The sequence below is a fragment of the Saccostrea cucullata genome, unplaced genomic scaffold, assembly GCF_032062105.1.
Source record: "Saccostrea cucullata isolate Sc308-1 unplaced genomic scaffold, CSIRO_AGI_Scuc_v1 ctg755, whole genome shotgun sequence".
Taxonomy (NCBI): Eukaryota; Metazoa; Mollusca; class Bivalvia; order Ostreida; family Ostreidae; genus Saccostrea; species Saccostrea cuccullata.
The window spans coordinates 61,151-75,267 of record NW_026928871.1 but is presented as its reverse complement, the minus strand read 5'-3'; the positions used below and the strand labels follow the sequence as shown (position 1 = coordinate 75,267).

Here is a 14,117-nt window from a genome sequence, read left to right as displayed (position 1 = left end):
CAAGGTTACAGTTTTTAAAAGTAGGTCATACTCCAAGGTCAAAGAGTCAAAGTTGTTGGTATCTAATGGAAGGTCCTGTCACAAGGATTACATATGTGAAGTATGAAAGCCCTAGCACCAACTGTTCAAAAGATATGGCAATGGTTAAAGTTAAGTAAATGCAAAACTGGCTCAGACTCCAAGGTCAAGGTCAAATTTAATGGTACCCAAAGAAAGGTCTTGTCAGAAGAAATACACATGAAAAATGAAAGTCATAGCATCAACTCAACCAATCAAAAGTTATTGGTAAGGTTCAAGTTTTGCGGATGAACAGACAAACAGGTTAACGCAGCCATTTTCAGACAGTCAAACGAAGACGATATAAAAAATGCAAAAAAACTAAAATATATGAATTTTTTCTTTGCCAAATGATAGTTGACAGCTTAAGATACCATATCTTATTAAGTAAATATTGTTTGACCCGCCAGCCTCCTTAACTAACAGACAGTCAAACGGACGTACAATGCAAAAACTTGGATTGATTAATTGTATATTGTTTGACGTCCCTCTCGATAATTTTTCATTCATATGGAGACGCCACCACTTGCCGGTGGAGAGCTGCAAATTTTGTTCTATACTCGGCACTCAGGGTCGTTGAGCACGAAGGGATCTTTTCCGTGCCAGCACCTAGTGCGACACGGGGCCTCATTTATACGGGACCCTCATCCGAAGGACCGGTCTCCACGTCTCACAGTGGGATTCGAACCCGTGACGTAAAGATCAACTCCTTACTTCACGACTCTAGAGCGGACGCTCTTACCACTGCACCACGCGGGCGACAAAAACTTCGATTATACGGAGGCATAAAAATTATAGAGTTATGCACAGACAAACACACCTTCACTGAAAATTTATTCTACAAAAATAAATTATTTGGTATCATAAAGAACGAGGGCGCTTTTGATTGGCATTCTGCAGGAATCTGGGCGTAATCGACATGTCACATGAGATTTTAACGTTTTGTTATTTACCGGGTCCTGTGCAATAGGAAAGGAAAATATTTTCCGATATTGAGCTTTGATTTGCTAAAAAATAATTTGAAAATTGGCCAGATCAGACATTTGGTACAATATCGTACATTGTTAAACACGTTTTTCTAAAAAAATTCTATCTCTGGGTCTCCTCTCCATGATTTTCAAACGTTATATATGTGTATTTTAATTAGAAAAAAACGAATACACATTTTTAAAAAAATAGAGAGAAGACCAAGAGACCACGAAAAATGAACTTTTCCCCAAAAATTCCAAATGTGTGAATGTTGTGCTTCTTTGTCCTTTTAAAATCGTGTCTATATTCATAGCGGTGATAGCTCAGTAAGTTGGGCTACCAGTGTTCAGTGCACTCGAAGCGAAAAGAATTTGGCTCGAGCCTTTCATGGGGCATTCATTTTTTTTTTCAAGCAAGCAACTATTTATTTTGTCAGTTTCGTTTTATGTACTGATGTATTAAAATTTTGAATAAGAAAAATTTTGATTCAGTTTGGTTCTCGCGCGAAATCAATTCCAATCTTCTATTCTATAATGTACATGTACAAGTATCATGCATATATGATATTATTGTGATATGATATTAATATTTTAGGTGTTTATCTTTTGTGAAACATTACTATGTTGTAGTATCCCTAGGAAAAACGGACATAAATGTTACAATCTCACAAAGTCTTTCAAAGTAAATAAAAAAACTTTGGAAGTGTTGGTAAAATCTGACCAGCTATGTTCAGCCAACCAAATCATGGACATTCAAACCATAAATGTTTCAACTGATTCCAACTGCAGATCACACGCCAAATGCGCCCGTCTTCTTTATAAAATAGCGTGACATATTTATTCATTTCTTATTGATAATTTATTATAATAAACAAAATGTAAATAAAAATTCGCAACAATGAATTAGTATTTTGTTACAGAAAATTGGTAAAATTTCATTTGTTACGACAAAAGATAACTGCTCAAAATTCGCGGTAAATTAAATTCAAGAAAGAAATACCTTTAGCTCTGTCGTCCGTCCGAAATAGAGAATCCAACTTTTAAAATCTTCTCAAGAACCACTGGGCTAGAAAAACCGAAACTTATATGGAAGCATCCTGGGGTGGTGTAGATTCTGTATTGTTCAAATCATGACCACATAAACCAGCATCAGGAGGATAAGTAGGATCAGGATAGAACTAGCATCAGCATCAGCATTTAAAAAACAGCATTACTTGGATCAGAATTAGCAAGTGAAAACAGATTACATTGAAATATAAATGGCTTAAAATAGCGATGCTGGAATTATCCACTTCCGGCAAAATCTTCGTTAATACTAGAACCACGAGGTAAGAAAATCTGAAACTTATTTGGAAGCATTAATTCTAAAGTATCCAAACCATGACCCATGGGGGTAGGGCGGGGTCACAATAGGTATTAATTACAAGGGGGAAATCTGGTAAAGAACAGCATGGCCAAATTACTCGGGTGAACGATGTGACCCGTGGGCCTGTTGTTCTTTTAACTGCTTGTAAAATCAAGGTATAAACCGAACATTTCGTAATTAAACTATATATCAGCGAATTAAATTCAATTTCATATAGGCCGGAATCATCACGATTTTTGAATCTCCACATGATAATTGGACACACACTTTTTTACTCAGTTAATAAATTCAGTTAAGGTATGGAAAATGTCCTGAAGCTAGTCTTATGACACGGGTAATTGTTTCGGTAATAGATTTTCAACTCATTGTTTAACAATAACACAAGGTATCTAACTCCGAATTACACGGACGTAGTATCCCCCACTCCGAATCGTACTCATTTACTCTGACAAACTGTTTATACCTATGTTTTCTATGATAATATACACAACCATGCTTGTCTTTATTTTCTTTAGTCTCCGTAAATAGCGTTAAATTTCTGCCGATTGGAATTGTCGAATTCAACCAAATAATAATTTGGAGAGAGAGAGAGAAACGAAATTGTTACTCGGCTAATCTTTTAGACTCGTTCTTACAATATAATTACCACTTCCAATTCTTATTTAACAACTTCGATGATCTTTCACGTAACCAAGGGTTGGAAAGGTTAAATGTTCAATAAACTCAGACACACTATGCATCTTTTAATAAAAAAAAATAAATAAATAAATAAAAAAAAAACAACAAAAAAAACAACGAGAGATCTTGCCCTAATAAGCCATCATAAAATTTGCGTTTCATTAAAGCCGATAACCATTTTAAACAGCTATGATTTTCAAATTATTGAATCGTGGGTGTTCATTTGTACTTTTTCCAAGAATTTATAAATATATTTTATTCTATAAGAATTTAAAGGAAAACTGGTTGTTTAAATTAATTAAGAAAGAAAGGGGTTTAAAATATCCTTTATGTCGGCCATTTCCTAGGTGTCAACAGAGTGGCTAATTTATTGACAGTATTGACTAACAAGAGGCACTGATTAAGATCTAAGTACCCGCAGTACATATTTGTAAAACAGATCAAGTCATTTATCGTGTTTTCCATGGCGAACACAATCATGCGTGTTCGAATTTACCTCGCAGATATATGATGGATTGCCTTTTTAAAACGTTTAATACTGGCAGCTATAATGTTTATAATTTTTCCTTAAATACAGAAAGGATTAATTATCAGCTCGCTCAAAAGTTTGGTTTTAGTGAAAATTGAAGACAGAAATAGAGCCTAGTCATTACTAATTTGTAAACATTCATTTTGGTTGTGACAGCGCACCGTCACTTTTCCCACGCTCAGGTGTAAATAGCCTTACGTTTTGTTTACCTGTCCATATGGACTATCTTTTTACTATGCTCAGACAGGTAAGATGTCTTACAAATACTAAACTTCTTTGAGAAAATATCATTATTGGAACAAATGACCATATCTTCAATGGTATTAGAAAAAAAGCAATAAAAATATGTTTTACTTAATAAACAACATAAAAATCGATATTTTTGGTCTCCATTAGGTAATCATCTAATCACCTCCTGCGTCGTTGTAAAGAACATCAATTGAACTGGCATTACAGCAGCACGGTAAAGTGAACCCAACCTGACCAAGTATTACTCAGAATTTGTTATAAATTAACAAAATGAGATGATAATCATCTAAACTCTGACATCATCACCATCAATATTCTTTCCGGAATTTTCAGCTTTGAAACATGTCAAATGTGTGATTACAGTTTAGAAGCGGACGACCTCTCTCGTGATTACGGGGACTTAAAAGAGTACAGTGTGAGTGGAGACAATATGGCGGAGGGCCCGGGGGTCGGGGAGGAGGGGGGATTCTTGGGGGAGGAAGAAGAGGAGATGGATGTCTATGCCCAGCTGGAACAAAAGCAGAAGGATTTAACCCTGGCTGCTGAATTGGGGAAGGCTTTACTGGAAAAGAATGAGGATCTGGAAAGAAGAAATGAACAAATCATGGAGGAGTTCGCTCAGAAAATCGAGGTAAAGATTTTTTTTACTTTCTATTAAGATCCACTTAGTTATTGATCAAAATTTATCGTCCCAGTTTGTGCCATATTGCATCATTTTCTGTATATATATGAATATTGATTTACTTAGTTTCCTTATCATTTTGCATAAAATAGAACCTTAATTTATTATATCTTTTGTGGCGACAGACATCCCTAAATCATTATATGCCTTTGATGAACCAACTTAATGAGTCTCTTTGATTAGTATGTGGCATATTGGCAGTTATTGTCTGTAAAAGACCCCACTCAATGTGTTGACCTGAAGTCATCACGGTTATTGCTTTGATATTTGTAACGCTCTTATAATTACTTTGATATGATCCTTTGATCCCCCCTCCCCATTTTCATCTCTTTAAACTGTGCCTATAAACTGTGCCTATCTATTTCTATTTGATGTTTATTTTGCTGTTATTTTTTTGCCACAATTTTAATTATATGTATGTGTTACATTTGAATGCATGAAGTTTACAGTACAATAACTTCCTTAATTAACATGCTTAAAACCTGTAAATATTGTATGTAACATTTCATTTCCACATGTTTAAAGGACATATACATATATACTTTCTAGAGTCCTCTCATTTATGTTATTTTAGAAATATACAAACATAGTGGGTTCTTAAGCGGGTGCAAAATTTGCAGTTTTCCTTGCTCAAGGGTCTGCCAATAATTTTGGCAGAACTGTTTTTGGTGGACACTATATAAGTTCCATAGCATTGTAGAAGGGAAAAAAATCATCTTTTAGATAAGTTTTTAGTACATTTCTATATGTAAAATATTGATATTACATAGGTGTTTGATTAAAACCAATTCCATTTGAAAGATGTAATTGTTAAACAATCTGCAAATCAAAATCAACTTCTTTTTGTTTAGTACTTATGCACAAGGGTTCATATTCAGTGATTAAAATTTTAGTGGATTACTTCAAAACTGCTAAAATAAGCCAAAATTAGCACCTCACTTAAAGTCTTGCTATAAGGTATATAAAAATCATTGCATTCAATTTTTTTTGGACATTTTGAGTGTGTCTTACATGGCCAGGGCATCTGTTCAATCTATCAGATAGCTGAAAATCTGAAACATATTCTGTACCCTCTGATTTAGAATAAGGACCTACAATGTATGGTTTTGTTGTGAAAAAATTCTTTGGACTCATTTCAGGAACTAGAACAAGAGAAATATGAACTGTTTCTCCATTTGGAGAAAAATGAAACTGAATATAAGAACAGCATTAAAGAGCTACAATATGACATCAGTCAACTAAGGGAAGAGCTTCAGTCTCAACGACACCAAAGGTCAAACAGTGTCAAAGAGAGTTCAGTGGCAATAAGGGACTTAACTCTGCAGAATGAGCGACTGACAGAGGATCTAAGAAACGCAGCAATAAAGGAAAGGGAACTAGAATCAGAGAACCAGAATCTGAAGGAAAAAATCACGGCTAGGAGTTCATCCATGCATGTTCATGTTGGACAGCTGGAAGCCATGCAACAAGAGGTATAATAATCAGCTGTTGTATTTCTTTTTTTTATATTTTGTACAGTTTTGAAAAAGGAAAAGATGTTCTTCTTTATTAATTGAAATAGTCGATACAAGCTGAAGCATAAAATTCAGACAATGGACCTTTGATAGTGAATAGAGATCTAATATATCATGCAAGAATTAAAGTATATATTATTAGGTCTTGTATGTGCTTGAAAACATTTAATTTCTACTCAGAACCCGAGTCTTTAGTGAAGGACATCTTTTCAGTAACCTTTTTAAAAAGAATTTCAGAAGCAACTTGGCTGGTCAGGTGTTACCTGGTTGAGATTTCAAAATAGGGATTATGACATTTCTTTGTCTTTCTGATGTTTGCATAAACCATTGTTAAAATTAAGATGAAAGATACTTTAATGGCAAATGTCATGTAATAAAAGATGCAAATTGCTGACATCCCCACCAGAAATGTCTGCTGGAATTCCTGTCTGTTTTATCTGCAACATTAATTCTTTTCAGTTTAGCCAAAGCACTCCTAGGAATGGAATTTTTACAATAAAATAATACAAGTCTAATTGCTCTCGATTTCCTTTATGGAAATGAGAAATCGGTATATTGCATGGCTTTAAGGACTCTAAGTCTGTAGCTTAAATGTTTGCAATTGATCAAATACCTGAGAGGAAGGACATTTGCCCAGAGGCTGACAAATTATGAATTATTTTCTTTCAGATTAACGAGCTTCGGACAAAGCGACAGGAATTGGAGAAGAGACACAGTATTGTATCGGAGGAGAAACATGCTCTTGCCTGTAGCCTGGAGGAAGCTCAAGAACGCATTCTAATGCTAGAAAAGTCCAAAAGGGAAATGGAACAAACTGTAAGATTCTAAAATAAAATATACACTTGTATATGTTTAGAAAGCACCTCTGATATCAGTATATTTTCTTAATATAAGGGCTTAGGCATGTTGGTTGTAAGAAAACAAGGGGGTATTAGATGAAAAGGCAGAACTGAATTCTTATTTTAAATTTCATCATTCTAAGGTAAAAATGAAGCAGATCAGTATTAAAAGAGTACATTTAATGTACCTGAAATTTTTATTTATTTTTGCATGAATTGCCACACCATAAATGCACATTATTTAATTCTTCATTTGTCATATGACCGCACCAAGTTTTAGATAAGCATGTCTTTTTTCCTTCCTGTTCTATGTGTACATAATTGTAGCATAGTTCCCACTTGTAACACAAAGTGTATAAAAACGATGGCTCCAATATTGATCCAATCTCACTGGGATTAATGTTATTCACTCCATGTCAGGCTATTTTTATGGAAATGACACAAAATGGCTTTCTATGACATACCACGCATATACCATCTGTTTCCTCACGAGGGATGTTCTCAATGAAAGGTGTAGTGTATTCAAATACCAAACACCTAAAATATCACACAGGGGAAATATTGTAATGTTATTAATGCACCACAGTCCATACTTTCACTAAGAATACATGCAATGACAAATAAATAGCATTTGTATATCATGCATATATAATTATAAGATTTTTATTAGAATGTAATGCTAGTAAATGCAATCAGGTTAATGAAAAGATTGAATTTAAAACTAGGCTTGTTATTCGAAATATCATTTTAAACAGATCAAGTCTAAATAAACAGCATACTGACTGTGGAATTATCAGTGTTCATGAGGGACCAATTTTTGTTGATTTTTGTGGGTCACCCTTACCCATGAATTTACATCCCCATGAACATTAATCTTGTAAACATTATATCTACCGTATAAATGAGTAGCCCACAAAATTACATCTCAACAAACAAGTAAAATTTTTCTTGCCCACAAACATTAACCCCCATGAATTATAAATGAGCAATGAGCTCCACAGCATGTCACAATATAAAGTCAAAGTTTCACAAATCTCCTTCAGTGGTTTGAATTTCAATCTGTTCCATATACCCTCCCACTTTTCAAGTGGGGGGTATAATGATTCCACAGCATGTCTATAAAGTCATACCTCCAAATTTCAATCTGTTCCATGATTCACTGATCAGTATATTATAGTTATTATCTGGGTCTTCCTAATTATTCCATGCCTTGTTTTGTAGGTCCAGAACCAGGAGCGAGAGATTATAGAAATCCAAGAGACTAATGTCCAACTCCAGAGCCAACTTCATCATGTGTCTACAAACCTAGTCAGTCCTAGTCAGCCCAGTAAGACCCAGTCTCTGTCGTTATTTAACGAGATTTCTCAACTGTCTCCGGATCATCTCTCACCTGTCACCTCACCCGAATCATCAAAAACAGTGAGTTATTGTCTGGAACATTTTTCTGCTGGTTAGTTTAAGGTTACATGGAAGTGTTGAATTATTGAATTAAATCTGCTGTGAAATAAAATTTCAAGAACTTTACAATATACATGTAATTCAGTCTGATTAAAACCTTGTAATGAAATTTTATTCATTAGAGTTACCTCCCTTAAAATGCTTCTTTTCAAAATACAATGTATTCTGTAATATGCCAAACCCATATAAAATGTATAACTTTAATTCTCTCACATAGCATTTGAATGTATATCTTTTAAATTCTCTTCCATTGATATCTTTTAACAAACAATGTTGAAACTGTCAGACTGGTTATTTTTGACACACCTCTAATTCTGCTGTTTTTCCGCCTTCAGTTCCCTGTGGACTCGGACACCAGTGGGGGGTCCTTCTTACTGGACCTGATGGAGGAGGATGAGTATGAGTGTGATGACGATGACCTCTATCTGACCTCTCCACAGCTCCCTCTACACTCCACCCACACAGATTCTCAATTCCTAGAAAACTTCCAGTATTCATCTCAACATTATCAAGCAAATAAAGAGGTACAGGTATTATTATTTTATTTAGTTACTTTTCAAACAGAAGTTAAGCTGGCACCATTGTTCATATTTAAAGAAAATTTAGCTGGAACTGTAAAGAGGTACTTTAATAATTGAGTATCATTACAGTTTTGGTAATTCCTCAGGGAATTATATATGTGATGCCTAAGATTATCCCCCTTTGGCATTTTGTTTTATTATATACCTAATGTGTATCACTCAATTTTACTGTTGATTTTATGCATTCACAGTTTTGGGTTTTCTGAATCCATATCACCACTCTCTGAAACTGATGACGTAATATATATATTAAAAAGTCCTTTCTTTTAATGCTTTGTTTATTGGATTCATAATATCATTACATTGATCTCTAAAGGATTATTTTAATATATTTAGCCAATTATAAGGGGGTATGTAATAAATTTATCATTATAACAGTAACTTGATCCGAAGAGCTGTATCACATCTCGTTGACAGGCGCGGATTATCAGATCAAACTCGAGGCTTCGCGTCTCATTAGATCTGATGATCCGTGCCTGTCAACTCAACGTGATACGATCCTTCGGATCAAGTTACTGTTATAATAATATATATTTATTTTGCAGTTTCATGATGAACTAGTCAGCGTATATTGCCAGTTAAAAGATATGTGTGTTAGTCTACAACATAGACATTCAAATTCATACGAGTGCTCAGATTATACATTGTGTGAGGATCTTCGTCCTGGTGTTATATCAGATCTGCTGCAAGAGTTCAAGGAATTGATGCAGGATGTTCTAACCTTTAAACCTACAGTAAGAATTTAAAATTTGAGACTTTTTATGTACCTGTAGTAAATTTTAATATATGTATAGTACTAGTACAAGTTCGCCTCCTAGGCTTTTAAAGTTGTTTTGCAGTACAATGTACTGAATTTGAGGGAAATCACTCATCACTTTGTTTAACGTCCTTTTACCTACCATACAGTCAAAAAAATTCAAAAATTATTCTAGTTTCATATAATTATTTGATATTTATTGAGGATGTTATGTTTATATTTTCACAAGATTGTGGAGGAATCTCAGGTGTGCTTTGATGGAGATGATTTAATATCTGTATCAGAGCTCGGCCAACATATCAGAGATCTGAAGGAGGAGCTGAGGGGGACTCAGGGGGATCTCAACCGGCTCAAGCAGGAACTGACTCAGAGAGAAGCCCAGCTCGAGCAGAAAACTCAGGAGCTTAAGAATCTCACAGGAAAGGTATTTTGTGTGATCACATTTATCTATTAATAAAAGGGGAGGGGCAAAAAATTTGTTTTGTTTCACATTATTCAGGGACTGTAATAAGATATTGATTCAGGACAGTAAAGATTTTAATCATTATAGAACATTATTGTTTTTGGTCTCAAAATTTTCTTTTGGAAGTACCTGTACGAGGGTTGTCCAAAAAGTTCGTGGACAATGACGTTTTTTTTGAAAATAAATGGTTCTATATAAATCTGTTTTACATCAAATATTTCTTATGAAAAAAACAAATCAGAATGATTTAATCTTTATTGATGGAACATAATATTTTTGTAAAAATTGGGGTCTTTAAAGGTTCGGATAGTGCGCACGGACCAAGATTAATATACTTAGTGTATAAATTTCAGATTGGTATGTACGATTTTTCAACGATGTGTACAAATTCGAAGACACTACAAGAATTTAAAAACACATGTAATTTACTGAAAATGGAGATTTCTATTCATGACGTTGTTAAAAATCTAGCGCAGCGTCGGACTTGGCTGTGCAGTTTGTGTATAGGCCAAAAAAAATTAATCAATAGTTTCTCAGGCACCGCCGCATCAGTTAAAAAACGGCCGCATTGATCAATTTTATTGACATATTGAAAAGGGAAATAACTCAATTTTCTATTTTTCCAAGTTGAAAAAGAAAATTGAGTTATTCCCCTTTTTGTAAATGCTAAGATAGACGTTTTTATTAGAAAAACAATACATTTCTTCTAAATTTTCAGTATTTTATAAATTAACTTTTAAATAAATGTTTGGAGTAACATTATTTAAAGTTAAATACATATTATGACCAATTTCAGAGAACTAAAATTAAGAATAGGTAGATATTATCATTTTATTGAACAAATGGCTTAAAAAAGGTGTTAAACCTGCTTCAAAAAAAAGAAAAAAAAGAAGCCTGCCTGCCGCATTGAATTTTGATTTTTTTGGCCTGAGAAACTATTGATTAATTTTTTTTGGCCATATAAACTGTTTATTTAGATGTTGCTTGTAAATTTTTGTGCATTGTTTTGAATTTTAAAAATAAAATAAATTAAAATCTATACTTAAAGATTATTGCTAGCACTAGTCTTGGAAGTGCATAGCGCTTTAAAAAGAAATGAAGTGTGTGTCCATGTACATGTGTAAAGTCAAAATCCAAATTTTGACTTTATAATGAAATTAGCTAAAAGTCAGACTGGTTCGTGCGCACAATCTGCGATCTTTAAAGACCCGATTTTTACAAAAATATTACATTCCATCAATAAAAATTAAACCATTCTGACTTGGTTTTTCATAAGAAATATTTTGAGGTACAATAGATGCATATAGAACCATTTATTTTGACAAAAACTTCATTGTCCACGAACTTTTTGGACAACCTTCGTACAATGTAGTTAGTTGTTTCTCATTGGTCATGTGCAATTTAGGATTTTCCTGGTCTTTTTTGTTGTCATAGGTCTCTATCTTAGAGGTAAGCATTCACCCTCTATTTGTTGTTCTCCTTTTCTGTTTGATTAAAATGGAGGAAATTATAGTCAAAAAAAGCATATTAAACATACAAGTAGCATCTTTATTGTACTCAGATTAATTTGCTGTGTTTTAATTTCAGGGCTTGCTTTTTCATTTCATTTCTAAGCCATTTAAATTTTTTCTTTGCCCTCATGTATGTTACTGCTGGCTTTTCCTCTAGCCAGAATGAAATTAAGTTTCCTGAATAAATTTCAAGTTTACTGTAGTTAAAAAATGTGTCATTAAAGGAAGATAGTTCCCCTTAGTCTTGTATGCTTTTACATGCAGTTTATGCCTTCAAGCTGTAATCTTTTAAGGTACAGACTCAAACACTTATGGTTAAGTTGCATTCCAATGTAATATTTAAAAATTTTGAAACTATGAATTGTACATACTGTTTGTCTTCAGATTTAATACGTGATATGACTTTTCCAGTTGACACTTCAGCACGAGGAATTTTCTGCTGGTCAGCATCAGCGGGACCTCCTACACACTGCACTGTTGACAAAGGGTCAGATGACCGAGCACGAAATCATCCAACAAGCTCGACAGGAAAGGGACTTTGCAATAGAAAAGTATGTGAGACAAAAACATGAACTGGCACATTAAGATAGCTAGCATTGATTGGGGTTTCTAAATTACGGAACATATAGAGGATATTCAATGTTTTGTAGTTGAATATGCAATTTATTTCATGAGTGGGACAGGATTTTTTATATTTTCACGAGTGCGAAGCACGAGTGAAAATATCAAAAATCCCGTCTCACGAGTGAAATAAATTCCATATTCAACTACAACACATTGAATTTTCTGTTTATTACATTTAAAAAATTTTTTTTTTCGATTTTTCCTTTCTCTCTGTATTTTTGTAATACAGTCATAGACTCGTGACGTCATAGTTGAGCGGTTGAGACGTCATAGCTATGTGAGGTGAAAACACTGTAAACATGGATTTAGCAACAAATGATTGGTAATTTTGACAGTTTTATTCGTTGTCAGAATGGTTTATTTATTTCCATCTATTTTATATTAGATCAAGGGAGATTTTCTTTACAGCAATCTTCGTTATGGGAAGTGAAATCGAGAGTTTTCCCGCACTTCTGATATTCGTCATGTGCACTGTGACAGGATATCATTTTGATATCCTTTCACAGTGTGACAGGATATCATTTTTATTCAATGAATAAATTACAGTATTTCACGGGTAAAAATGTAATAAATCCCATTATTTAATGTCCCCAGGTCCTTTCAGATTTTTAGATGATATGGATACAAAACATTAAATTATGGTATTTGATTTTTAATTTTCCTTTCAGAAAAAATAAAATGGAAATAGAATTGACAGAATCCAGATTTGAATTATTGAATTTAAAAGATCAATTAATGGAGACCATGCAGCAAAAAATGGCATTAAGTCAGGAACTAGAACAATGGCAGGTAGGTAAATTTAATCAGGATTTTTCACCAAGTATTTTACAAGTATTTGAAATATGGATTGATTTAGGTAAAATTATTTTTCAGTTGATGATGTTTTATTTTTTTTTAGAGTGATATGGAACACTTATTTGATGTTCATATTGAGAAAAACTTTCAAAAGGACACTGAAAGGAAACAGTTTTGTCAAGAGTTAAAAGAAAGCATGCAGGGCATGAGAAAATCCAAATCTGCTATTAATTTCTCCACATATCACTAGCAGACTTTAGAGTTGTATAGGATCAACTTCAACTTAAATCCACCACTTTAATGTGACAACAAAACCGAATGTCTTTCAACAAAGAAAAAAAATGTCTGGAATTTCTGTCTCAATGATCTCAAAACTTTAAGAATAATGCTTGTAGCTGTAAACTGTTTCACAATAACCATTATATAACTGTAGTACTGCTCTTTTGCTGGACAAAATGATATATTTTGGTAAAATGATATAAATGTTCTTTGATTATATGCGAAATGAAAACAACTTAAATTATTAGTTTGCCCTGCAAAAGAGAACCTGGTTAGTGTTTCAGTTAATGTGAAAGGACTAAGTACAGCAATATTAGAATATCATTTACCAGGTTAAATAAGGGGTAATGCTAATATACTGCCAGTTATACATGTATATCAAAACATGCCCGTGGATCCAGATATGTTTTCATTAACAATTTGGATGTATTATTTAATATTTTCTATGTGATGAAAACTAAACATTGTTTTTATCATATACACTTGTGCTTGCCAATTTTTTGTTGCAATATTAAAAAGTTTTAACCTATTTAAAATGGCTTTGATTTTAAAATTGTGAAGCTAATGACAATATATATATAAATATTCCATGTTGTTGAGGGTAGCATTACATATTTTCACTCACAAGAAAATCTTTGTCATATGATGCACAGCATAGGTTGATAATGGTTTTAGAGTGGTGAAAATTTTCAGTGTTGCCCTCAACTAATGCAATATTTAATATACTTAATGTTTAAGAAAAAAATATCTATTAAGTGAACTTTATT

The 14,117-nt window shown here is 33.4% G+C and overlaps 1 protein-coding gene and 1 long non-coding RNA gene across 6 annotated transcripts; one reads left to right on the top strand and one right to left on the bottom strand.

Annotated features, from left to right (window-relative positions):
• The first annotated feature begins 3,760 nt into the window (after positions 1-3,760).
• On the top strand, positions 3,761-13,866 carry LOC134278974 (bicaudal D-related protein homolog). Of its 5 annotated transcripts, none has more exons than XM_062761285.1 (13): positions 3,762-3,845; positions 3,995-4,061; positions 4,211-4,478; positions 5,669-6,001; positions 6,713-6,859; positions 8,104-8,301; positions 8,676-8,870; positions 9,467-9,655; positions 9,908-10,102; positions 11,576-11,590; positions 12,064-12,203; positions 12,945-13,065; positions 13,175-13,866. In XM_062761285.1, exons 3-13 carry the CDS (start codon positions 4,278-4,280, stop codon positions 13,319-13,321), a joined length of 1,881 nt encoding a protein of 626 aa, XP_062617269.1. In that variant the 5' UTR covers positions 3,762-3,845; positions 3,995-4,061; positions 4,211-4,277; the 3' UTR covers positions 13,322-13,866. The 5 variants fall into 5 exon arrangements, with proteins under 5 accessions (XP_062617267.1, XP_062617265.1, XP_062617268.1 ...); XM_062761282.1 differs by having other exon boundaries at positions 4,181-4,478; XM_062761283.1 differs by having other exon boundaries at positions 3,761-3,845; positions 3,995-4,478; positions 8,676-8,864.
• LOC134278975 (uncharacterized) lies at positions 7,048-8,720 on the bottom strand. Its single transcript, XR_009994552.1, has 3 exons — positions 8,647-8,720; positions 8,013-8,379; positions 7,048-7,419 (listed from the first exon to the last, which is right to left on the bottom strand). It is a non-coding gene; the product is annotated as an uncharacterized LOC134278975 (long non-coding RNA).
• Positions 13,867-14,117: the final 251 nt, after the last annotated feature.